Source organism: Suillus fuscotomentosus (genome assembly GCF_016647785.1).
Source record: "Suillus fuscotomentosus strain FC203 chromosome Unknown F5891scaffold_11, whole genome shotgun sequence".
Classification (NCBI taxonomy): domain Eukaryota; kingdom Fungi; phylum Basidiomycota; class Agaricomycetes; order Boletales; family Suillaceae; genus Suillus; species Suillus fuscotomentosus.
Window position 1 is genome coordinate 512,904 of NW_024539523.1, and position 22,097 is coordinate 535,000.

Genomic DNA, 22,097 nt, shown 5'->3' on the forward strand with positions numbered 1-22,097 from the left:
ATTTTAAAGCCAGGGGGGCCTAAGCCTGGTCTTCATAAATATCATCACGTACAAGCCAGATATAGGATTAATATTCGATTATTATAAATAATTTAAGTTGGTTCCACCAAGGGCGCAACTGCCAACAAGTCGCCGGCACGCAGCACTTCCCCAGGGAATCCCCGCACAGCTAGGGTCGATGACAAATCTGTGTTAACATAATGATCGAATCCTCGGAAAATACTTAGAAATGAAACCTGTGTCAGGAAATCCATCTAGAACGTACAGGATTATACTAACAAAGTTCCGAATACGAAATATATTACTAGCGCGTCATACCTCAGATCACAAAACTCGACGACAGAGTAACGCTAGAACCAAAACAAGTAGTACACAAATCGCGGTATCAAGAATTAGCGGAGGCCGGTGTGAACTACGATGTGCGAGTTGCGCAGTTCCATGCATGTGGACTTGTCGCTCTTCTTCAATCCTATCGGACTGACGGACGGGAGTGGCCGTCGAGCCGTCTTGAACAACTTCGACGTCCGCGGTGTCGGCAGGTAGACTTAACGGCAGAGACAGTACGTTTGCATTCTTAGACGGCCCCTCCTTGGGATCAGGGAGATGCTCTAGATTACACTGATTACATTGTGGGCAAACCCACTCCCGTGACCTTAATGGGTTAATGGGTTACGTTAGATTTATTTAGTACAAACTAGGCCGAGGCTTACAATTGTGCCAGACGCTTGCGTTCCGATAGGGGATATTCGACAGAACCAACACCGGTAGCTGCCTGACCCTTCAGAGGGAAAAATCCTTGGAGTCCAATTATGGCTTATGAAAAAGTTCAGGCACACTAATGCCGAACGAAAGCGCAGAGAATTACCTGTGCGAACACCCCATGCTGGCTGCCATTCCTCTTCATGGTCTAAGGTACAACAGACATTAGTTAATTGACTCCACAATACTGCAGGAGTAACCAACAGTTTGTAAAGCTGATGCATATCTGATCCACAGAAGCTCGACGTAATTCTGGCATCTGATTGGCAAGGGGCGTACCTTGGTATTTAGATCGAACCGTCCATTGGGCGTAAGCATCATTAGGGAAGGCGGTCGGAAGGGGTATTCTGCTGGAAGAACTATCCGGAAATGATACAGACCACCTTCAAATTCTGTACCAGCGGGGCCACGAAGTGTACAATGCCATTCCTATAATCTGTCATTCGATACGTCGACGCACTATCGGTAAACGTTACATACAAAGATATCATCCTATGGTTGCGGAGTCCGAACAAGCGTGTGTCGGCGGTGATAAGAGACTCGTGCGTGTTAGGAGCACGCACCTCGAGAGGAACTGCATGGTAATCGGTGCAGGGATCGTTGGCGAGTTCCCTGGCCTCTTGCATTATCCGCTTCACAGCTATGTGGGTGACAGGTCAATCTACAGCTAGAGTAAGCAGACTAGTGTTGGCGCACCGGAATTATTCTTGTTGAGTGCAGGCATCGGCGCCTCGGTGCTTCAGGCTTCAGCTGTAGCAAGAATATGGTACAGACTTGAAGTTTACAGACTATATACCGAGGATCAAACGGGATGCTACTTTGAAGTTAGAAGTAGTGGAAATCCTTCGAGATGATTGTAAACGTGGAGGGATTCAGATGGGTGGGCTATTAACGCCGTAACGGCATCACACTACTGAGGTCACGTGGGTTGAATTTTCAGGTGTTAAGTTTAAGTCCTGGTCACGACGAGCCCTTATTCTGCTTTCGCGCAAACTTATACCTTGGTTCTACCGTAGCGTGGGTTGAGTACTGGGTTGATATTCTACAGAAAAATGACGGTACACATTGCCAAGGTCAAGGTCAGACCTCGGAAAAGTGAGTCCCAAAATTATCCTCTCTGCGCAGGTCATTTAACTAATGCCACGGCCCACGCGTAGACTTACCCCCGAATGTCTGTGCAGTGGAGCTCTCAAATATGCTAGGGTGCTGGGCAGCAACAGGCGACATGTTATCCAGCAATCAATGTCAAGCGGCAGCCGAGACTTTGTTTCAATGCATGCGCACAGCAGTAAGTCTGGACAGCCGCATTCAGTGTATAATGTGTTCACTGCGTCGCCTTGCAGCCTGTCCGCGGCAAACAACCTAGATCTTCGATAAATTACCACCTCGCTAGACTGGGCAGAAACTCCAAATAGTCTTATATGATATGCAGCTCCCCTTGCATCGCACACAGCTTCATGAGTTTCAGCAATGCCTGGCTTTCATTCAGTGTCATTCTGAAGCCGTCATACGTCAGATCATGACACGCATTTTCCGCTCTGCGTTCCCGTTGTGCTGATTTCAGGAACGTGTCGGATTTCTCCAACTAGAAAACCCTAGCTGCCTCTTGAGTTTGCAGGGTCTTGTTTTGAAATGGCACTCGACAAATTGTCCGTATCTTTGGACAGTATGAGCGTCCAATGCATACATCTATCGTGTTTCGCCCTCAAATCCAGTCCTTTGGAGTTCACGTGAGTGTTCAAACGTTCAAGGCCAAAGCATAGATCTGTCAGGTTCCGTTCTGAAATCCATACACGACCCACGCAACAGCAGGAAAACCGTCATGCACGACATATTTAGCATTCCGCAATATCATGAACTGTGTGCTACTGTGTGCGTTTGCGTTCACTTTCGATCATCCCCTGACAGCCGGCGGCCAGGATTTTGTGTACGTCTGAGGGTTAGTCCGCAGTGCACCAATGTCACTTAGTAACATGAAAGCATTCACGCGCACAAGCCAGTCAAGTCCAAGAAGCAAGACTATAATGTCTGTACTTTATGTGCATAAGTTACTGTTACATAGAAAGCATATGCATGCAAATGCGACTAACTACGACGTTAATGTAGCATAATACAGAAAACAAAATCGCAAGAAAAGGAAAAAAAAAAACAGGAAGAAAAACGAGATGACGAACAAGATGACGAACAAGATGACGAACGAGAACTACGCTAGACGAAAAATGCCAAAATAAAAGGGAAATACTATCGGGGACCTGTCTTCGAAGAAGTTTGTGTAGAGGGCTGTTTCGCCATGTCTTGCTGCCGTTGCCATATTAACTCTGCCCATAATGGATTCGGTGGGATGTGCCCGACAAGTGCACGGAACACATCAAGCCTGGAAAGATATGTAAGCCGGATGGCGTGTATGAACGAGGTTGGACATACCACTTCGCCTTCTCATCATCCGTGTCTGCGAAGAAAAATATTTCTTGGTTTCCAGGAAATACGAGACGGAAGGAACGCTCGACTGTGATCATCCCGTCGTAATCATTTACTGACCGAGCAGGACTGAGAGCGTCCGTACGCGTATCTTGGTTGTCCTCAACTGCGATGGCTTTCTTGAGGTTGATGGTCGCCGTTGCCTTCTTGGTGACATCGTTAAATGCAACAAGATTCGCGCCAATAACCCGAAGACGACGTCGCCGCCATGTCTGCAGTGAAACTAAGTGACCGTTCCACGAGGTGGTAAAAATCGCGTACCATGCAATCCCCTCCATGCTGCGTAAGTGTACCCTCGAAGTACGTGACTTTATGCCAGGCGACGTGTCTTAAACCTCGATGACAGTCTTCAAGACTCTGTGGAAGCTGATTGCTCAAAACGCCAGGTAGAGGTGGAAGTCTAAACATCTGCAATACGATCTCTCCCAACTCCATGGTAGTTGGACCCCCTGAAGCTTCGATGCGCTGTCCGATTAGTGGATAACTAGTCTCGAATAGCCGAGTATCGCATCTCGCAGCCACATCTTTGAATGAAATCAATGCACGTGCGAGGGTTCCATCCTGTTTGAGATACCGTGCGAGATTATCTGGGAGTTTATAAGGAGGGGCAGGTGGAGGGGGTGGAGTCGCACGAGGTTGCTTTTTAGGTGTTGACGAGAAGAAGCTAAGCATGCCACCCCTAGACTTGGGTGCGACTGCTGGGGGCTGCACACGTGGCGCAGGCGGTGGCACAAGAGCCTGTGATTGGGCGGTGATATGTGCATCACGGCGCACCTTGAGGGTTAGAGTGAACTCTAGCTTGTTGTGCTCGATACTGTTGCGGGATTAGCACAATCTACAAAATTGATAGCGACAAACTTACAGCTCAAACTCTTGATCGATGCGCGAATCTCTGGATAGACGGGTTTCTGGAGTAGTAACAAAATGGATTCCGTTGTTCAAAGTACATGTAAGAGCTGTGGCTTGCTGGGGTATAGGCACTTGCAACCCGCGAACACCAACGACTGCATATCAATGATCTTATGAGCTATAGATTTCAAGGGTAATATAATGTTACTGACCTCTGACAAACACCTTGCCATGCGCCTTCCCAGGCTTTTCCATTGACCTATATTCCTTGATTTGCTTGGAATATTCATTCTAGAACATTAAAAATATTGGAATCAATTGCGGAAGAGGCAAACAATCAATTACCATATCCGATGGTCGTCGGACGGCCTTCCATGCCTTTCCACCATTCACGTCACCAGCAAGTGACATATGAGAGACCTGCTCTGTATCGGCGGACGCAAAAATCGCCTCATGCTCTCGGATACGATATTTCTGCGTACAGATTAACGTGAGCACCTTAACATGCAACAAAAAACCAATTAGCTCACCCCTTTCCTATGTTCAGGGTCAAGTTTCTTCAACTCTTTCGAGATGCTGTCAGCTAGAAGGTCGCCTTCACTGTCAGAGATGCCGAGGTCAAGAAGCATATCACTTTTCGCCGGGGCACCAGCGTCACCAGTACTCTGACTCCGCCGACGTGAAGGTCTGCCAGCGGGCGCTGCACGGGGCGGGGTATAATATCCCAGTGATTCATCGTCATCTCGTCTTCGTGCCGCCCGACGCTTCTCGAGAATAAGCTCCTCTCTCTCACGTATCGCATGCTTCGTCTGCAACGGTTGCTCTTCTGCCACCACGGGGCTGCTGAACGCTGGGGCGGTGTAAACTATCGAGTCTGTCGCCGCGCGCTGCAATGGTGCCGCCCGTGGTTGTACCACAAGGCTGTCCATGGACATCGACGCATCGAAGTCCGTCTCCGTGCGCATAGAATCATCGCCCGTACCAAAGCTGTTGTCGAATTGGCCTGCTCTAATGCCCTCAGTGACAGACTCGACGCGCATGTGCGTGGGCCTTCTCGGGCTTTGGCTCCCACTCGCTGTGCCTTTGACATCATCCATAAGTCTGTCGAGTGCTGAGCGCATCTCGCTGAACTGGACGGAGTTCACAGAATCTCCGAGACCTGGACTAAGGCCGAGGCTGCTGTTAAGCTCAAAACTCGCATCAACAGACAGCCCGATGTTCGTAGGTGGAGCAAGAAGGTCGAGGGAGCTCCTTGTAACGGCAGGATTCGGAGACTCCTGCTGACTTAGTGCAACAGCCGCAGAGTTAAGCGTGCATTTCTCCGCAGTTTGGATAGTTGCAAGCTCGGCGCTAATATCCGTCATCACCGACATTGACTCCACGCGTTTCTCCTGTTCTTTGTCTTCTTCGGTCTCCGCATCACTGATGATGCTGTCCTCCTGGAGAAAGTCACAGGATGCAATTTGTTGGGGAGGCTTTGCATCAGCAGCTTGCTCAGCCACACCATCCAGCACCAAAGGACTGTCCGTACTGCGCTTGCGCGTGGGGCGCATCTGCATGACCTTGTCGAGGGCAGAGCGCACCTCGCCAAGCTGCACTGAGCTCATGGAGTCACCAAGACCTGCACTAAGATCAAAGCTGTTTGAAATGTCATACGTCGTGTCAGGAGATGAAAGAACGTTCGTAGGCGGTTGAAAAATAAGTTGAGTTGGGCCCCTCAGCGGCATAGCGTTAAGACTCGGGGACCCTCGCTCTGCAGCTTGAACAGTTGCGAGCTCGGTACTGATATCCATCATCACCGACACCGACTGGACGTGTTCCTCCTGCTCTTCGTCTTCAACTTCTATATCGGCAACGTCGTTGCCATGAGACTCGGTTTGTTTTGGGAGTTGTGCATCTGCGTCTTGCTGAGATATACTGCCCGACGTCATGGGACTATCCGAGCTGCGTTTTCGCATGAGACGTGTTTGGATATCCTCTCTGCTGATGCGAGTCCTTGGGGAGCGTCCTGCGCTGCTATCAATGGAAAGGTTAGGCGAGCTCGCGGACTCGCAGAGTGGGGAGCCTTGGCGTAGGGCAGGTGAATCCCGACGGACGGCTGGAGGAACGATGGGTGAAGGGGGGTTCTGAGGGGAGCCTACGAACTCCAAAAGCGCAGAGGGAATTGGATCGAATACTGTGGCTGGCTGCTCGCTTTGACCAGGGCTGCGATGGTCATCTTCCTCAGAATAGAAGGTATCATGCCGGGCTTCCTTACAGTCCAATTCCAGGACATCAACATCCGGACGGACGGTTGGCGGACTGATATGTGACGGGAGGCTCGGAGGAGGGTCTACTAACTCTAAGAGCTCAGAAGGAAGGGAGCCAAATATTGCGGCCGCCTGGTCGCGGTGATCAGGATCAGGAGTACCATAGTCATCTTCATCAGAATGAAAAGGATCATTTTCCCCTTCCTCGCGGTCAAACTCAAGGACATCACAACGCTCATCCCATGTTACGGTTTTTCGTCTCCGGCGCCTACGTTCAAGGGAGGGCTGGTCAGCAGTTCGAGGACCATGGAGGCGTTTGGTAACGAGCGATGGGCGGGTGGGGGTAGCTGCCTTTGGTGGATTTGCACTCCTAATATCAGAAGGCTCTGGAATTGGTGGGATAGGGATGGACTTGGAAGGTACTGGGGGTGGAGTTTCTTCCCGGGCGCCAGTAGGACGTTTGAATGGGCTCTTTGTGACAGGCTCCTTCTCCGCGAGTCCCTGGTAGACTTTCGACTGGCGGCGCTCCCGCTTGAGGGCAAATGGACGCTCGTTTTCAGCTTGGTCATGCATGGAGTCGGGGCGGGGACGCTTCTCGCCACTGACCCTACGCTGCGGGAGTTTAGGGAGAGAGATATTGCTAATTGGAGAAGTAGAAGGTCTGGATGGCGTTGGAATTGAAGACTTGAAAGGAGATTTGGAAACAAGATTGTTGTTTCTGAGATGTCTGTAACTGGATGAGGATCGACGAGCGACAAGGGGAAAGGCTGGTTTAGAGCTATCACGCTTTGAAATTCGAAGAGGTGTGGTGCCCGTGCTAGCAATCGGTGAAGAAGACTTGTTCCAGCCCATGGCAGAATTGCGACGTATGGATGATTGAACAGGATCAGACGAGTTGGAAAGGAGCGATTGTGGTGACGCTATGGAATTTATATGTGCGCTCATTGTGAGCGCTATTATATGGTTAACCGCCCGATGTCGTCGCTGTCGTGAACGTTGAGCTCGATAGTGAGCTGGTCGTTAGGGTCGTTGGCGGGTGTATCTCGGTTGTGGTAATGAACAAAGATAATAGTCAACAAACACCGTGGGAATCTACGCGTACGCGTCGATGCATGTGATCGCGAAGTAGAACTTCTACTGATCTGGACTGGAGTAAAAACCTCTTCTTTGGAGTGTTCTGAACTTCTTGCAGCAGGCTTAATTCCGCACATCTCGGCCGCATTATTTATCATTGCATGATTCCTGCCCCTCTCATGGACCAGCCAGGGCTAGCCTGGCATATCTTGATTGGATGATTGGCTCGGTGGTGTCCTTCAAGTCGGACTTGATGATGGAGGCGAAGAATCGAAGAATCCCCGAAGGTATAAGATAGAGTTGAAGTTGCAACCTAGCAATCCATGGGGATATCATATTATATATGTCTTGTCAATCATCGAAATTTTCCCTCCACAACCGAGCAACCCACGTCTCGGATAATCACGTCTTCAGCCTTCCGAATCCAACGTGGGTGAATTGTAGAATGTTGGGGTTCCCTAACAAGCAACTTTTGTTGTCACTGATATCATATCTTCTCTCAGTGCGTGCTGTGGAGCTTCTACATAGGTGTGGTGTCACAAGCTGCATGCAAACCGCAGTAAGTGCTCGTTGGACGTATTCGATGTGAACCCAGCCTGAGTCCGCAACGGTAAACTAGCTAGATCGTCGATAAATTACCATCTCGCTAGACACTCCAAATGCTCATGCTCCTTCTATCTGTAGTTCCCCGTGCCTAACAAGTCCATGCATGTACCACGCGAATTCCAGCCATGCACGACTTTTCTACAGCACGACTCACACGTGTTTTCCACACCTTTTCCCCGCTTTTACATAACATTCGCTTGCTGCGTTATTTAGGGGGGCTATAGCGAGAGCCGAGAAGGTTGGGTGGAGGCCACACTCACACGGCTGTAGGTCACTGGGCATATTCTATTTTTTATTCTTGACGCCGGACAAGTTAACAGATAATACAATTCGGGGGTTAGTTTCTCGTAACCACGCACAGCAGCGCGCACTCGTCGGACTTTGTTTTTCTCCGTCTTTAATCCAGCGGCACAACAGCAAGTGCGCCCGAGGTAGGTGTAGAACAGATTTTCAAGTCGCATCTGTAGGCATCGGGGTAAGCATCCTTGTGACTGTGCAGTGCGGTGCAACACGCCCACTAGGCTGTGTAGCGTTAAGTAACCCCAAAATGGAAGGCAGTCCACTTAACGGCATGCTTGGTCCAGTACAAATTAAGGGCTCCTGAGTTCACGAGACACCTCACTTATTCCCCCTCCCAAATGAGAGTCTCATGTCAAACAATAGAAAGGTCGCTATTTTCTGGGACTATGGTAAGCTTTCTATCCAACTGCCTACTATAGCTCATGTCCTCTGTCAGAAAATTGTAGTCCTCCCTTGAATTCTCAAGGACATGCCATTGTAAATGGCATTAGACGAATTGCTCATGTCTTTGGATACGTAATATCGTTCAAAGCATACTTTGACATGTCCTCGCAGTCCTCCCAGAAGTCTGTCGGGTTTCGCTCTGACCTTCAGTCCTCTGGGGTGTCCATAATTGACTGCCCCCACAACGGCAAGAAGGAAGTCGTGGACAAGATGATTCTTGGTGTGTATTCCGCAAGGCGCCCGTAGTGTGCACTATGAACTTCATTTTTAGTGGATATGATTACATTTGCTGTCGATAATCCTTCACCTGCCACAGTCATTCTGATAGCCGGTGACCGAGATTACGCTTATGCCATATCAACCCTCCGCCTTCGACAGTATAATGTCGTTCTCGTCGTACCTCCAGCCCCAAATATTCCCCAGAGCTTGGAGTCTCAGGCCTCTGTCGTGGTGGATTGGAATTTTGCTATTCTTGGAAAGCGCACAGAAGCCGATACAGCACCGGTGCGGCAACCTTATCGCAACCTTGACGAAGATATCGTAGAGCGGTTATCACGCGAAATTTGCGATTCAAACGAAGATCCTGCTGTCACTCTTCTTTCTTCGAATCTCCCCACAGCACCGACCCATACGCGGCGCGTCAGTGCAGCAGAGCTGCTACAGCCGTCAGTATTTGAACAGAGTTCAGACACAGCTCCAGGTGATGCTACTCAACCTGCCTCGACGTTGACGCCGAAGAAGGTTTCTAGCAAAATCCATGAGACGCCTGTACGTTCTAGATTCGAGTCTGTGGCGTCGCGGACTAGATCCGCGACACAGTCGACACATAGTGTCTCAGACCTCGAACAAGGCTCGGGCTCCCCTCTCAAAGAGCACAAAGCACTTTCAAATGAAAGTCTCGCGGACAGTTTCGTTAGCTACGCTAACGAGATTCAGGATGCGACTCGAGATCCTTTTTCCAGAACCTTTACCGGTCTGGAACGCAATCAGAACAGCGCAGAGTCTGGCCCACTACCGGCCACAGGCTCAAGTAACTTCCCACTTTCTCCACCGCCCGCTGTCACGTACAACGTTGATTCGAAGAACACTCCCCTCCCCCCTTTATCACACACCCGTACCATCTCAGGGGGCACCTCCATCTCATACGACGGCAAACCACAGAACGCTGTACCTGCTGCAGTGCCCTTGTCACCTATAGTATCCTCACGGGGACGGAGTGATGACATTACTGCACCGAGTTCAGCGAACATCGACCTTACCTCAGCCATGTTGGATAATCATGCCGTTGCGTCGGACAAAGCGGCACTCCAGGACGCCTTTGGAATTGATGACGAAGACGGAGACGACAGCAGCACTAGCGAGTTTGATACCTCGGGTGACAGTCCAATTTGGACTACGGTCGACGTTACGAACCCTCTGTTTGATCCTCCGAGTTCCTTTACCCCTCCACATTCTGTAATCACCATGTCCTCGTCGACGCCGTCTTCGCCGGCTCTGACTGTCTCCGATTCTGATGTGAGCACGTCTAACGTTGACGTGGACTCACAACAAGCATCATCTGTTATCAGTGATAACGAAGACAATCCTTCTGCGTGTCAAACGCCTCCTATCGAGTCCGTGGAAGATAAGATTCGACGTAATACACCTTTGAAGTTCCTCCCCCTGATGAATCGGCTTTTGCTGGCGAGGTCAAAAGGGGAAATGAAACCATCAAGGTCCATAATTGCTGGTGAATTGGTGCAGCATGACAAGAATGTGTACCTGAGCGCTGGAGTGACCAGGTTCGCGCAATACACTGCACTAGCAGAACATGCTTCTCTTATCCAGCTTGGTGGGCGGGAGGGCGACGCATGGATAACACTACATCCGAATTTGTTAAGGCAGGACATCGACTTGGATACACCTCAGTCATCATCCACCCCATCGACTGTCCACAGCAACAACTCTCCTACGCCACAGGACAACATTCCTCATACCAAGACGCCAAGTCCGACTCCATCTCCATCAGCTATGCCACCACCGACGCCAGGTCCCACCAAACCACCCCCGCTGAACCCAAACGCTGAACCTTTCAGGGCAATTGTGCCGATTCCGCTTTGCTTCCGGCCGCTCATCATCTGTCTGGCTAAGTTTCACACGGATGGGGTACCCAAGCCTGTTCGTTCAATAGTTGGTCAAGGGCTTGGACCCGCGACATATTCTCAAGCTGGCACGTCCAGCCTGAAAGAATATCTGGCTCAAGCTGTGCACGCCGGTGTTGTGGAATGTGGAGGACATGGTGATACCGCGTGGGCGAGGCTTCACCGTGATGTGTTGAATGGAAAACGTTCTTATTAGTTTGGTTTGTGGTTTATGTGTGTTAAGGTTCGAGTTTGTTACTTGTTGTACGAGTGTATATTGGATATCGGGAATCAAGCGTTCCCTAGCAGAGGGCTGTATTTCATGGACAGGAAGTCGACACATAAGTGACGCCCTCGTCCCTCAACAAGATCTGAGACACCCATCCTTGTGGTTCCTTGCTCTTTCAGGCGCACATATTGACCAGTATTTCAGCATTTGGGATTCTGTCAGGAGAGTGTGTCAACTTAGTACGGCTTGATGGGCTCAGTTATCCGGAAGAGAAAATCAATGCTCACCTCTGTTCTGTGACAGCCATTCTAGTCATCGACCCATTTATCGAAACAAAAGGAACACTGAGTCGACTCCGTTGTATTGAACAGGCAACAGGTCATCTATGTCGAGAGCGATTGTGAGATATCCTCGCTGACAATACGTGATTCGAAACTTGACTGGGATCTATGATATTCCCAGTCCACGCAAGTTCACTGTTCAACCACAGTGATGCTACGCGGAAACCGTAAAGTTCCGTAGATGTTGTGCAATTCGCTCAAGACGCGCAGCAAACGCAAGATCTTTGAGAGAGGATGGAAGGGCCCGTGTTGTCTTCGAAGCGGGTATGTCGTGGAATGGATTGAAAATGCCCATATAACACGACGTGCAGAACCGCAGATTACCAAACAGCATGTGTCACAGTATCCGAGTACTATCCCCAGAAAAGTCGTCGGGAAAACTTTCATTACGACCTGACTAAAATTCCGAGCAGCTCCTTTGTGTGCTTCGAGTCAACATTCATGACATCATTCGTTCTATTCTACCACTGGCCTTGTTTATTTGATGCCATCGTAATCCATAGCAACTGGCAGTGAAATAAATCAATGAAGAGCAGGCTAGAGACTCCTAGATCTGGACCTGGTCAAGCCTTCAAGCAAAATATATGCAAATGGCTAAACACTCATAAATTGCGGGCATTAACTTGAAGACCCCATTGAGAAATCGGCTGATTTCGAGCTCGTCCCTCTCTATCGACGAACACTCCGTCAAGCTTCGCAAGCGAATTGTCAAGATGGAGTTGACAGGGTACCGATTATCATAATTCATGCGACTGGCTAATATTTACGTAAAAATGTAGATAACTGTGACTACTACAACAGCTTTGAGTTGTTCGGACGAATGGGTTGCACGTAAGGCCAGTACTAGTGGAACTATCTTTTAGGATCCGACGTATACGAGTCAAGCCCAGTCATTCGTTTTTGCGTCTTTTACGTCTGGGTTAAGACTCACCTGCACCATGACGACAAGTGTGCATCCTAACGCACAGGCAGGCTTCGCGACTGGGACGAATGAATTATATGATCGGTGGGTAACTATTTGCGCGGTCCAGCATGCGTTAATTCTGTTGATTTGGGTGCATCCAGGGTTCGCCCCTTGTACCCAGCCGATTACCTTTCTTATGTTCGCAGCCAGGTACCCAAGAGCACCGTACCATTGAAAATTGTTGAGTGAGTTAAATGCATTACTTCTATACTTTCTCCCCTCAATTAACTTTCAGGATTGGGGCAGGGACGGGCATGTTCACCCGTGCCTTGTTGGCTCACTCCGAATGGTCGTCGAGCATAGGCACTCTACGGGCTATCGAACCAAGCGGTGGCATGCGTGATTTTTGGACGAAGTCTGTCCAAGATAATCGCTGTACTATTGTCAATGGGACATTTGACGACACCGGCGTGGAAGATGGGTGGGCAGACCTCATTATAATCGCACAGGCGAGTAGTTCTAGACTCAATTAGATGCAGACGCTCATCCCTCGGTTATATAGGCATTCCATTGGTGTCTTGACTATGGGAAAGCTTTCACTGAGTTCGCTCGTATCTTGAACAAGGGCGGGGCGGCTGTATTTGTATGGTACCTTGCAGATAGGTTCTCTACTGCAATTCTCTCCTGCATCAAATCTTCTAACAGCGTTGCAGGGAGGCTGCAGGTTGGGTTGCGCAAGTTCAGCACTGTGTCGAGGCCCGTGGGAATGGCAGTCCCCGATTTCGCCTCGATGTCTTGAGGCAGGCGTTCTCTACCCCTGAGTATACCTCGTTATTTCATCCCCAAGAAGAGGCACAATGGGCTCATCATGGTCTTGCCACCGACCAAATTGTCACGGATCGCGCCCTCAGTTGGAGTTACATTACGATGCTCCCTCCAGATGAGAAAGCTAAGGTAGCGGAGGGCATCAAAGGTATTCTTGAGCGAGGAGATGGTAAAGTCTGGATCAGCAAGGAGCAGGGCACGTATCAGGACCCACATACGGCTCGCACGATGATATCAAGAAAGAAGTAGAACCGTTGAATAGCCGTCCATGGGCTTGCGGATCTTTAGAGGATCACCGGCCGGGACTATGTCACTTACAGGTATTTCGAAATTTGCTATGACGACCATTATTTTGGGAAGACTACCTACGTTTGCGTGCATCCCGAAGTCAAAGCTCTTCGCCTGCTTATGATGACATTTCGTACAGCTTAAATCAGGTATTAGACTACTGTGGCAATATGCACTGTGCTAATGTCAGTACATTTTTCCCCAAGGAGCAAACCAAGTTTCGGGCCAAGTTATCGGAAGCTTCAAGGTATACTCATTTTCTATTGTAATTCCATTGGATCGCTGACCGACAATTCCTTCTTCCTGCCAGGCGCTTCCATCTTTGAGGCTTTCATTAGAACTAATGACCAAGTCACAAGTTGGTCCTCTATTATAGGCCACGCAATATAACACTTCATCCAGCGTTTCAAACTTTCGTATGAACACCATCACAACAAGGATTTCGGCCAGAACACTGAAGACTAGAATCAGACGCTGCCACCAACTAGCACGTTGGATGCATTCAATCTTTCACCAACGTGTGAGAACTGCACGCACAGCTGTGCCAGGTTGCTCACACGCCGCATTTCCTTTGCAAGATCACTGGCACCACCAGCGAACGCCGCACCTGTGTATACATCTTCGTTCTATGTCCTGTGGATCACTGTAGTATTGACTTGACGCCTGTAGACTATATAGTGGGTACCTCCGCGCTGGTCGGACTTTGCTTTCAAGTCAGCGACGTGGTAGAATACACTCGAATACTCCGTAGAGACGTTGTTTGCAGAACAACAATTCAAGCATGTTCAATTTGCATTTGCTCCTTCGAATATCTGCGAGCGCTGCCAAGCGAGCCTCGAGCGAGCCGCACTGCCCAGGAGCGGCGCAAAATTACCGCCTCCGAAATAGAAGCGGTTTATAAACTTACGGCACCTGGATTCCTCGAGTCTGGAATTGAGTGACTACTACGTACCCGTGCCAGCCTGAGTACACGACTTATACCCCCCTTCGCCAATGCGAGTTTCATGTCAAACTATAGTAAGGTCGCTATTTTCTGGGACTATGGTGAGTTTCTACGCACAGTCGCCTCTGATAGTTCATGGAGTATATCTTCCGTCAGAAAATTGTAGCCCTCCCTTGAATTCGCAAGGACATGCCATTGTAAATGGCATTCGACGAATTGCTCATGTCTTCGGATACGTCACATCGTTCAAAGCATACCTTGATGTATCCTCACAGTCCCCCAAGTCTGTCGGATTTCGCTCCGACCTCCAGTCCTCTGGGGTGTCCATGACCGACTGTCCCCACAACGGCAGGAAAGACGTCGTGGACAAGATGATTCTTGGTGTGTGTTTTGCGACTAGCGTCTGTACCATGCACTATATGCACTATGAACTTTCGTTTGTTAATAGTGGATATGCTTGCATTTTCCAACGACCATCCTCCGCCTGCCACCATTATCCTGATAGCCGGTGACCGAGATTATGCCTATGCCGTATCAACCCTCCGCCTTCGACGGTATAATGTCGTTCTCATCGTACCTTCGGCGCCAAATATTCCACAGAGCCTGGAGTCTCAGGCTTCTGTTGTGGTGGATTGGAATTTCGCTATTCTTGGAAAACATACAGAAGCCGACACATCACCGGTACGGCAACCTTATCGTAATCTTGATGAGGATATCATCGAGCGGTTGTCGCGGGAAGTACGAGATTTGAATGAAGATCCTGTTATCACCCTCATTTCCTCTTCCCTCCCCACACCGCCTGCCCATACACAGCAGCAGCCATCATCGATAGAAAGGAATACGGACTCAGGTCATGCTGCTCAGCCTGCATCGTCGTGCACGCCGAAGAAGGCCGGTAGCACAGTCCCCGTGACACCTGTACTTCCTAGATTCGGATCTGCAGCGTCGCGGGCCAGATTCGCCACAAAGTCGACGCAGACTGTCTCGTACGTCGACCGAGGCTTAGGTCACTCTCTCAAACCGAACGATACACTTTCAGAACTTTCAGATAATAGTCTCTCAGACGATTTCGTCAGCATAGCTGATGAAATTCAGGATGCGAGTTACGATCCCTTTGTCACAACCCCCAGCTCAAGCTCGGGATTAGAACGCAACCATAACGTTGCAGAGCCTGACCTAACCCCTACCATGAACTTGAGGAACGCTCCACTATCCCCATTCCCTTCCATCCCGTATAATTTGAATCCACAGGGCGCTCCTCTTGGCTCTCCGTTTCAAACTCGTATCATCTCAGGAGGTACCCCCGTCTCGTACGGCAATACACCCCAGGACTCTGTGCATGCTGCGGCGCCCTTGTCACAATCAATAGATATCGACCCTACCTCAGCCATGTTGGATAATCGCATCGTTATGTCGGACAAAGCGGCAATCAAGGATGCGCTTGGATATAATAACAGAAACGGAGACAACAGCAGTACCGACGAGCTTGCAAATGTCTCGATCACTAGTCCGCTTTCAACCGAGGTCGATGATCCTTCATGCGCACAGGTTGCGAACTCTGCTCTTGTCAATGATTCTCCGCTCACCCATGAACCTTCTGTAATTCCCATATCCCCGACGTCATCATCGACACCGTCGCCATCGACACCATCGACACCATCTTCATTGACACCATCTTCGTCCTCGATTGCCTCCGATTCCAACGTTACAATGGCTAACGTTAAGACTGGATCACAACAAGCAACATCTGTTATCACTGATAATAAAGACGAATCCTCAGGGTGTGCAGTGCCTCCTATCGACCGCGATTCCATCGAAGATAAGATTCGAAGCCTTACACCCACAAAATTCCTTCCGTTGATCAACCAGCTTCTGCTGGTAAGGTCGAAAGGAATCCTGAATCCATCAAGGTCCGACGTTGCTAATGACTTAGTTCGGGTTGACAAGGATGTATACAAGCGCGCAGGCGCAACGAAATTTGCGGACTATGCTGTGCAAGCGAAAGAAGCTTCTTTAATTGAGTTTGGTGGGGGGACGACTCGAAGCAACTCATGGATAACGTTGCACCCAAGGTTCAGGCGGGAACTTGATGCACCAAAGTCATCAACCCCTTCAACTAGTAATAACCCCCCTACACCACAGAATAATACTTTTTCATCCACGGCTCCGACGCCGCTATCATCCACTGCATCACAGGGGACCACCAAGTCAGCTTCACTGAACCCTAGCCCTCCACCAGTTGTACCGATCCCGCCTTGCTTCCAGCCACTTATCACCAGCCTATCTAAAATTCACAAGAATGGGTTGGCGAAGCCCTTTCCTTCAACAGTGGGCTTAGTGATTGGACCCGAGATATATTCCAAAGCTGGGGCGTCCAGTCTGACAGAATATTTTAGTCAAGCAATGGATGCTGGTGTTGTGCAATGCGGAGGAGATAGTGGACATGCGTGGGTGAGCCTCCATCCTGATGTGCTGAGTGGCAAGCGCTCTTGCTAGTTTGATCTATACTGTCTCCGGGCGTTACGGAGCTTCATCTTCATTATCTGTTGTATAAGTATGTATTATAAATCAAGCGTTTCCGAGAAGGGAGCTATATTCCAAGGAAGTCGACACACAGGTGACATCCTCGTCCTCCTCTAAAGCTTCGACGAGATTTGAGACACTGTCTTTCTCATCGTCGGTGCTTCCTTGCTCTTCCAGTGGGGCCCATCTAACCTCCCTGACGAGTATTTCAGCATTGTCGTTCTGCTGGATGTACTGACGAAGTCCATCTTCTAACTTGAACAACTCGTCGGGAGAACATGCCAGCTAGGACTCGATGAATTCAATTCTTGAAAACAAAATTTGAGGGCGTACCTCTATTCCGCGACTACCACTGGAGTCATCTTCCCATTCATCGAAATCAAATGCACACTGAGTCGACTCTGCTGTGTTAAACAAGTCTTCTATATCGTTTGGGTCGAGAGCAATTTTGAGGTATCCTCGCTGACGGAACATGAACTTGACGGGAGCCTGTCGAGCACTGTAATGGTATTGAAGCAACATGTTGATGAAAAAAAGAAAGGGCTGGACGGACCCATGACGGTTGAGCACTTCCCTCACATTACTGAGAGTGCGGTTGACGTTATCAGTCCTACATTCTCTTCCCGCTGGTTTGGGTACAATGTCATCGAAGAATTTTGGTAGGCACTTACATGATGATGCCCACAGAGCCGTGCATCATGGCTTCATAAGTGACAGCTTGACCATTGTTGTTCTTCCTTTTGAAAGCCTGTAGGACCCAGTGAGCCACGACAGCGGACGGTGAGTGCGTGGAGTACGTGCCTTGAGCAAAGCATTCTCAATGTTCTCTTTCGGGACACCGGCGTCTTTTGCGCGTCGGACGGCAGTAGCTAACATAGAATTCTCTTCAATAATCGGCGACCCGCCATCTAAATGCGGGACATAAGGTACTGAACTGGGTGCGCGTGGAAACATACGTACTCCTGGCAGCGGCAAGAATGTCCTGTTAGCAAACGCGTGTGGCGCGTCCATTAGGAAGACATGCAAAGGAGGAGGCTTACGCTGGCGGCTTTGCCGTACAATATAGATTTCTTGGCGTCTTCTGCACCTTTTCGTTGCTTTATTTTGGACCACTAGTAGGCGCGTTAGGTGCTATGAGCTTCTGAAGGCCAAGAGTTGGAAGTAGATCTTACTTTATTATGACCTGAGTACGGTGTTGAGCTCCTGGAAAATGGTCGTGCATGTGATGCGCGGGGCCAGGCAGACGGTAGCCTCAAGCGGAGCATCCAGCAAACTCAAGTAGTGTACTGGCAGTCCAGTTATGTAACGTTCTAGTTACTGTGCTAGTTTTCGCTTGCCTAATACGTTAACAGTCCCTGAGTACAACAACACTTCAGATGTTGGAATCCAACTTGTCGGAGTGCAGGTCGCAATGGCAACCTTCCTCTGCAATGAAGATCATGAACCATTACAAAATATACAGATTACAATATACATAGGTATACCGGCGTGTGAATGTACATATTCTTATTGTAAATAAGTAGTGTCCCTTCGTGCAGTCGTCCAATCTTGAATCGTTCAACTTAAACCAATCAGATATATTTCGCCGGTGGAGTTTCAGCTCTCTCGTGAAGTTTCTCCACACCAGCCTCCGCGGCGCGGACAGCACTAGTGAGATCGAAATGGAAGAAGGGGGTTTCAACGGGGACAATGGGCACTGTTCCCGAAGTAGGAGGGACAGACTCGCTGTGGGCCTCGATGTCTTCGACGCCTACGCTGGAGGCATCATCCAATAATTTATCACGGCGACCGCCACGGTGGGATACAATAGATGCAGTTTCGTTAGAAGCTCGACTGCTGGGGTACCGATGCCGAAACCTGCGGCTACCAGAGCACGCCGGATCCAGGGTGATAAAATAGTAGCAAAATGGAACTGTAGTATTGCATTACATTAGCTAGGCAGCGTGGTGGGATGACTCCGACTGACCTCTACAGGACGGTCTGCCCATTTCTGGACTTCGTTCCGCGTGTCTACGAGAGCTTGGACAGATGTGGTGTCAATTTGAGATCTGGGAATAAGAAATGAGTTGATTGGTAGAAGGAGACCAAGGTGAGATGTCTTACACTCCAGAGAAGTCTAGCACAATCGCATGAAGAGCAGGTTTTTCATTGTTGGCTGCCTCTGCACTCAGGGAGTTGCCACGAGTTGGTCCGGGATCGTTCCAGGGACGATCGGCCATCTTTATCGTGCTGAAGTCAATCCCACGTCTCATGTTCTCCCTCACATGATCGAACAATGACGGAATTAATGATGGCGCAGTTGGGGTATAGGTAACTTTCTTCGAAGCGGTAAACGATCACACCCGGAGTAGGAGGGTCAACCTTGACATATTGGTTTGTTACGTCATCCTTGCGCAACGGAACGAAGACTTCTCGTGATTCAGTTGAGTTGCGTGTCAGGGTAACCTTCCCAAGGAAATATCCCCTGGGGTGTGCGACGCGAACCAGAAGTAAGGCAAACGATGCCGAGATGGAGGTGTAGATGCCGTTCTCAATAGACGAAAAGATGGTGACCAGGACTGCAGCCAACCAAATAAGAAACTCAAGGGGGGAAACGCGCCAGTAAGAGAATGCTTGGGAAGGTGACGCGACAAGATCAGCGACCGCGTGGATGATAACGGCCGAAAGACCAGCGCTAGGGATCCAGTAAAAGGCTGGGGTAAGGCCATAGAGAGCAACGATGACAACCATCGCAGTGAAAATACCAGCCAGAGGAGTCCGCACACCCGACTTCGACTTCAAGGCAGAGCGGGAGAACGATCCTGTAGCGGGATACGCATGGAATATAGTGCCGAGCGTGTTCGTGACGCCTATGGCGATGAGCTCCTGGTTGGGATTGATCTTGTATCCATTGACCCGTCCAAATGCTGCAAGTAGCGTGTCAAAAGGGCATAACGGTCAGATGATCGGTGACTTACATCTGGCAATGGCGATGTGCTCAAGAAGGAGAATTATGGTGGCGACAGGGATCTGTGGCCCGAGGGCTTTGACGAGCTCGCTATCGATGACAGGGGCTCCCACGTTTTGAAATCCTGCGGGAACAGTTTCCAAGATGGCAATCGGATATTTACCGGAGGCGGTTTTACGGTGTCGGCAGTACAGCCAAGAAGCTAAGGTCAACACTATCACCACAAAAGCATTTCTTGCAACTGAGATGAAAAAGAAAAGTCGGGCTGGAAAAGATGCCATAAGAGTTTCGTCATAGGGAGGACTACATAAATCACAGCTTACCTCGTCTGGGGTACCGTTTGGATAAGTGATCACACATGATGCGAATTGCGTAGAGCGAAAAAAGGCCTGTGAGACCCCAGGCGGCATCTAGTTTCGTACCGGGAAGTCCCTTGAGAGTATTGATGATAACTTCGTACGTGGCAGCTCGAGTACTATGAGATATGTCACAAATTGCGTTTCGTTTGAAATGACTGACACGCTTACCTGAACCCGGTAATGCCCATGAGGGCAGGAACCTGACCTGCAACTATATTTATCGCAGATCCAGTCATATACCCGCTGACTGCTGGTACGGGTATGAACTCGACGATCCAGCCGATGCGCAAGAGGCCAATCCCGAGTACGATAAATCCACAAACAAAGGCCAACGTGGTGGCTATCAGTGGGCCAGCCCATTTACCAGGGTACTGTGCATCTACAGCAATGATGATTTGAGCCACGGTTTGCGACATAACTGCCACTGGTCCGATAGAAACATCTTTCGAAGTCGCAAAGAACTAGGAGTAAATTTAGCGCCGCGATTATCCAAGGTAGCGTGCACGTACGCAATATACAAGGACGCCAACGAAGGATGAATACAGACCGTACTGCGCAGGAAGCGAGGCAAGCTACGAAGGCTTGTCAATCAACGAGAACAAGATTTAAGACATAATATTACTATTGCATATGACATGCCCTGTGGGACTAGCACCATTCCTACGGTAAGACCAGCAATAAGGTCACCAGTAAGCCATCCCAAATCTGAAAACGTATACGATTAGCCTGAGCTTGTCAAAGGGAGAATGAATTGTCTCACTGTATCGGGTGATCCATCCAAAGATTGGAAACAGACTGATCAAGTATTTCACCGCCTAGAATAAGATTCTCCAAATCAAACACTCAGGGTGAAGAAAAGTATAAGGATTTCGTACCCCATGCCTTGGATCTTTCACGATTCCCTTCAAATAGGTTTCAGTGGTGATTGTAGTCACTGTCTGTTCGGGATTTCCAATGATTCTATTGACAACACGCTTTGCTGTTGAAAGCATGGTCGAACTACTAGTGGCTCAGATGGGCCCGGGAATGAGAGGGTCGGGTAGATATTTACTGTGGGTAGCTGGGCGCTGTGTGGACAGATGCAACAGATGTTGTGAAGAATGGCCACCGCGCGAGCAAACCGGAATGACTTGATGACGGGTATCCATTTTATAGATGCGGCATTCCAGATTGATCCGTCAAGTTACGTTCTTTCTGTGAATCATACCACGCCGATGTCGACTGAGCACGCCATTGATGGTCAAATTGACGATAGCTATGACTTTCAAGCTGATTTGCAGGGGGTTCACATCGGTCCACATGTACATGTTATATGCGCTGGGTTATAATTCATCATCTATTCTCAGTCAAGCAGTTGGACTTTGGATATTTACTGACCACGAAGTATTAATGTTTTTCCGCTTCCACGTTCTGGTCCACGATTGTACCAATAGATGGTGCCATCAAATATAATGATCCAGGGGTCAATAGAATGCAGGTGCCTTGGAGCGGGTCAAGTTCGTGACGACTGCGGTCACTGCGCAGCCACGGAAGCCATCTTTCAGTCTGGTAACTGGTTTCAAATTGGCACCAACGACGAGGACTGAGGTCGCGGTAAGTGCACAACATAGCTGCTGCACTAGAGGACTGGTCCAGCCGTCCTTGTCATTTTGAGGCAATAATTTGCTGCAGTTGCAGCGCTGCAGTCAACACTGCAGTGGGGAGCCACGCATATGATAGGCAAATATTGTGACTGATGCTATGATGCTTGGAATGATGCATCGAAATTCTCGAAAAGGGAAATATCCCACGCTCGTCCATCATGCATCATGCCTCCCCGTTAAGTACTGATTCTAACCCCAACATACATCAGTGAACCA

At 49.3% G+C, this 22,097-nt stretch overlaps 9 protein-coding genes across 9 annotated transcripts; 4 read left to right on the top strand and 5 right to left on the bottom strand.

Moving 5' to 3' along the window:
- Window positions 1-96: 96 nt before the first annotated feature.
- Window positions 97-1,645, bottom strand: F5891DRAFT_1015888 (UBC-like protein). Its single transcript, XM_041360900.1, has 8 exons — window positions 1,456-1,645; window positions 1,323-1,399; window positions 1,240-1,251; window positions 1,039-1,188; window positions 964-985; window positions 866-907; window positions 711-813; window positions 97-652 (listed from the first exon to the last, which is right to left on the bottom strand). Exons 1-8 carry the CDS (start codon window positions 1,481-1,483, stop codon window positions 325-327), a joined length of 762 nt encoding a protein of 253 aa, XP_041229499.1. The 5' UTR covers window positions 1,484-1,645; the 3' UTR covers window positions 97-324.
- Window positions 1,646-1,661: 16 nt separating this feature from the next.
- Window positions 1,662-2,490, top strand: F5891DRAFT_1104747 (uncharacterized protein). The gene is made up of 3 exons (XM_041363635.1): window positions 1,662-1,854; window positions 1,917-2,047; window positions 2,103-2,490. Exons 1-3 carry the CDS (start codon window positions 1,812-1,814, stop codon window positions 2,172-2,174), a joined length of 246 nt encoding a protein of 81 aa, XP_041229500.1. The 5' UTR covers window positions 1,662-1,811; the 3' UTR covers window positions 2,175-2,490.
- A 510-nt stretch (window positions 2,491-3,000) lies between these two features.
- F5891DRAFT_945971 (uncharacterized protein) lies at window positions 3,001-4,377 on the bottom strand (the record flags this gene model as incomplete). The annotated part of the gene is made up of 5 exons (XM_041374649.1): window positions 3,001-3,133; window positions 3,184-3,449; window positions 3,499-4,051; window positions 4,100-4,241; window positions 4,299-4,377. Coding segments are annotated over 5 exons (1,173 nt in total), but the record flags the coding sequence as incomplete, so codon positions are not given.
- A 2,147-nt stretch (window positions 4,378-6,524) lies between these two features.
- F5891DRAFT_946358 (uncharacterized protein) lies at window positions 6,525-7,280 on the bottom strand (the record flags this gene model as incomplete). The annotated part of the gene is made up of 1 exon (XM_041374670.1): window positions 6,525-7,280. A coding segment is annotated over one exon (756 nt), but the record flags the coding sequence as incomplete, so codon positions are not given.
- Window positions 7,281-8,664: 1,384 nt separating this feature from the next.
- Window positions 8,665-9,425, top strand: F5891DRAFT_931743 (NYN domain-containing protein; the record flags this gene model as incomplete). Its single annotated transcript, XM_041373971.1, has 3 exons — window positions 8,665-8,704; window positions 8,752-8,979; window positions 9,031-9,425. Coding segments are annotated over 3 exons (663 nt in total), but the record flags the coding sequence as incomplete, so codon positions are not given.
- Window positions 9,426-12,086: 2,661 nt separating this feature from the next.
- F5891DRAFT_60342 (S-adenosyl-L-methionine-dependent methyltransferase) lies at window positions 12,087-13,539 on the top strand. The gene is made up of 6 exons (XM_041372434.1): window positions 12,087-12,176; window positions 12,229-12,455; window positions 12,515-12,598; window positions 12,649-12,862; window positions 12,916-13,016; window positions 13,067-13,539. Exons 2-6 carry the CDS (start codon window positions 12,388-12,390, stop codon window positions 13,425-13,427), a joined length of 828 nt encoding a protein of 275 aa, XP_041229504.1. The 5' UTR covers window positions 12,087-12,176; window positions 12,229-12,387; the 3' UTR covers window positions 13,428-13,539.
- Window positions 13,540-14,470: 931 nt separating this feature from the next.
- Window positions 14,471-15,045, top strand: F5891DRAFT_906499 (limkain-b1-type NYN domain-containing protein; the record flags this gene model as incomplete). Its single annotated transcript, XM_041373553.1, has 3 exons — window positions 14,471-14,510; window positions 14,566-14,790; window positions 14,858-15,045. Coding segments are annotated over 3 exons (453 nt in total), but the record flags the coding sequence as incomplete, so codon positions are not given.
- Window positions 15,046-16,941: 1,896 nt separating this feature from the next.
- On the bottom strand, window positions 16,942-18,360 carry F5891DRAFT_60573 (YebC-like protein). Its single transcript, XM_041372439.1, has 8 exons — window positions 18,105-18,360; window positions 17,973-18,044; window positions 17,893-17,914; window positions 17,734-17,840; window positions 17,604-17,680; window positions 17,486-17,542; window positions 17,266-17,431; window positions 16,942-17,217 (listed from the first exon to the last, which is right to left on the bottom strand). The coding sequence occupies exons 1-8, from the start codon at window positions 18,195-18,197 to the stop codon at window positions 16,978-16,980; spliced, it is 834 nt and encodes a 277-aa protein (XP_041229506.1). The 5' UTR covers window positions 18,198-18,360; the 3' UTR covers window positions 16,942-16,977.
- A 143-nt stretch (window positions 18,361-18,503) lies between these two features.
- F5891DRAFT_1184874 (sulfate transporter family-domain-containing protein) lies at window positions 18,504-21,230 on the bottom strand (the record flags this gene model as incomplete). Its single annotated transcript, XM_041366494.1, has 12 exons — window positions 18,504-18,687; window positions 18,738-18,844; window positions 18,899-18,980; window positions 19,036-19,151; window positions 19,207-19,838; window positions 19,890-20,144; window positions 20,203-20,354; window positions 20,407-20,699; window positions 20,748-20,810; window positions 20,861-20,943; window positions 20,999-21,053; window positions 21,114-21,230. 12 exons carry the CDS (start codon window positions 21,228-21,230, stop codon window positions 18,504-18,506), a joined length of 2,139 nt encoding a protein of 712 aa, XP_041229507.1.
- Between the last annotated feature and the right edge of the window lie 867 nt (window positions 21,231-22,097).

Coding starts and splice junctions, on each gene's coding strand:
- F5891DRAFT_1015888 (XM_041360900.1), bottom strand. CDS start 1,483: ATGCCTGCACTCAACAAGAATAATTCCG. Junction 1,400..1,455: donor ACTCAACAAGAATAATTCCG/GTGCGCCAACAC, acceptor TCACCCACATAG/CTGTGAAGCGGATAATGCAA. Junction 653..710: donor CGCAAGCGTCTGGCACAATT/GTAAGCCTCGGC, acceptor TAACCCATTAAG/GTCACGGGAGTGGGTTTGCC.
- F5891DRAFT_1104747 (XM_041363635.1), top strand. CDS start 1,812: ATGACGGTACACATTGCCAAGGTCAAGGTCAGACCTCGGAAAA. Junction 1,855..1,916: donor CAAGGTCAGACCTCGGAAAA/GTGAGTCCCAAA, acceptor GCCCACGCGTAG/ACTTACCCCCGAATGTCTGT. Junction 2,048..2,102: donor TTCAATGCATGCGCACAGCA/GTAAGTCTGGAC, acceptor GTCGCCTTGCAG/CCTGTCCGCGGCAAACAACC.
- F5891DRAFT_60342 (XM_041372434.1), top strand. CDS start 12,388: ATGACGACAAGTGTGCATCCTAACGCACAGGCAGGCTTCGCGACTGGG. Junction 12,456..12,514: donor ACGAATGAATTATATGATCG/GTGGGTAACTAT, acceptor GGGTGCATCCAG/GGTTCGCCCCTTGTACCCAG. Junction 12,863..12,915: donor ACCTCATTATAATCGCACAG/GCGAGTAGTTCT, acceptor TCGGTTATATAG/GCATTCCATTGGTGTCTTGA.
- F5891DRAFT_60573 (XM_041372439.1), bottom strand. CDS start 18,197: ATGCTCCGCTTGAGGCTACCGTCTGCCTGGCCCCGCGCATCACATGCA. Junction 17,432..17,485: donor GAAGTGCTCAACCGTCATGG/GTCCGTCCAGCC, acceptor ATACCATTACAG/TGCTCGACAGGCTCCCGTCA. Junction 17,218..17,265: donor GTGGTAGTCGCGGAATAGAG/GTACGCCCTCAA, acceptor ATCGAGTCCTAG/CTGGCATGTTCTCCCGACGA.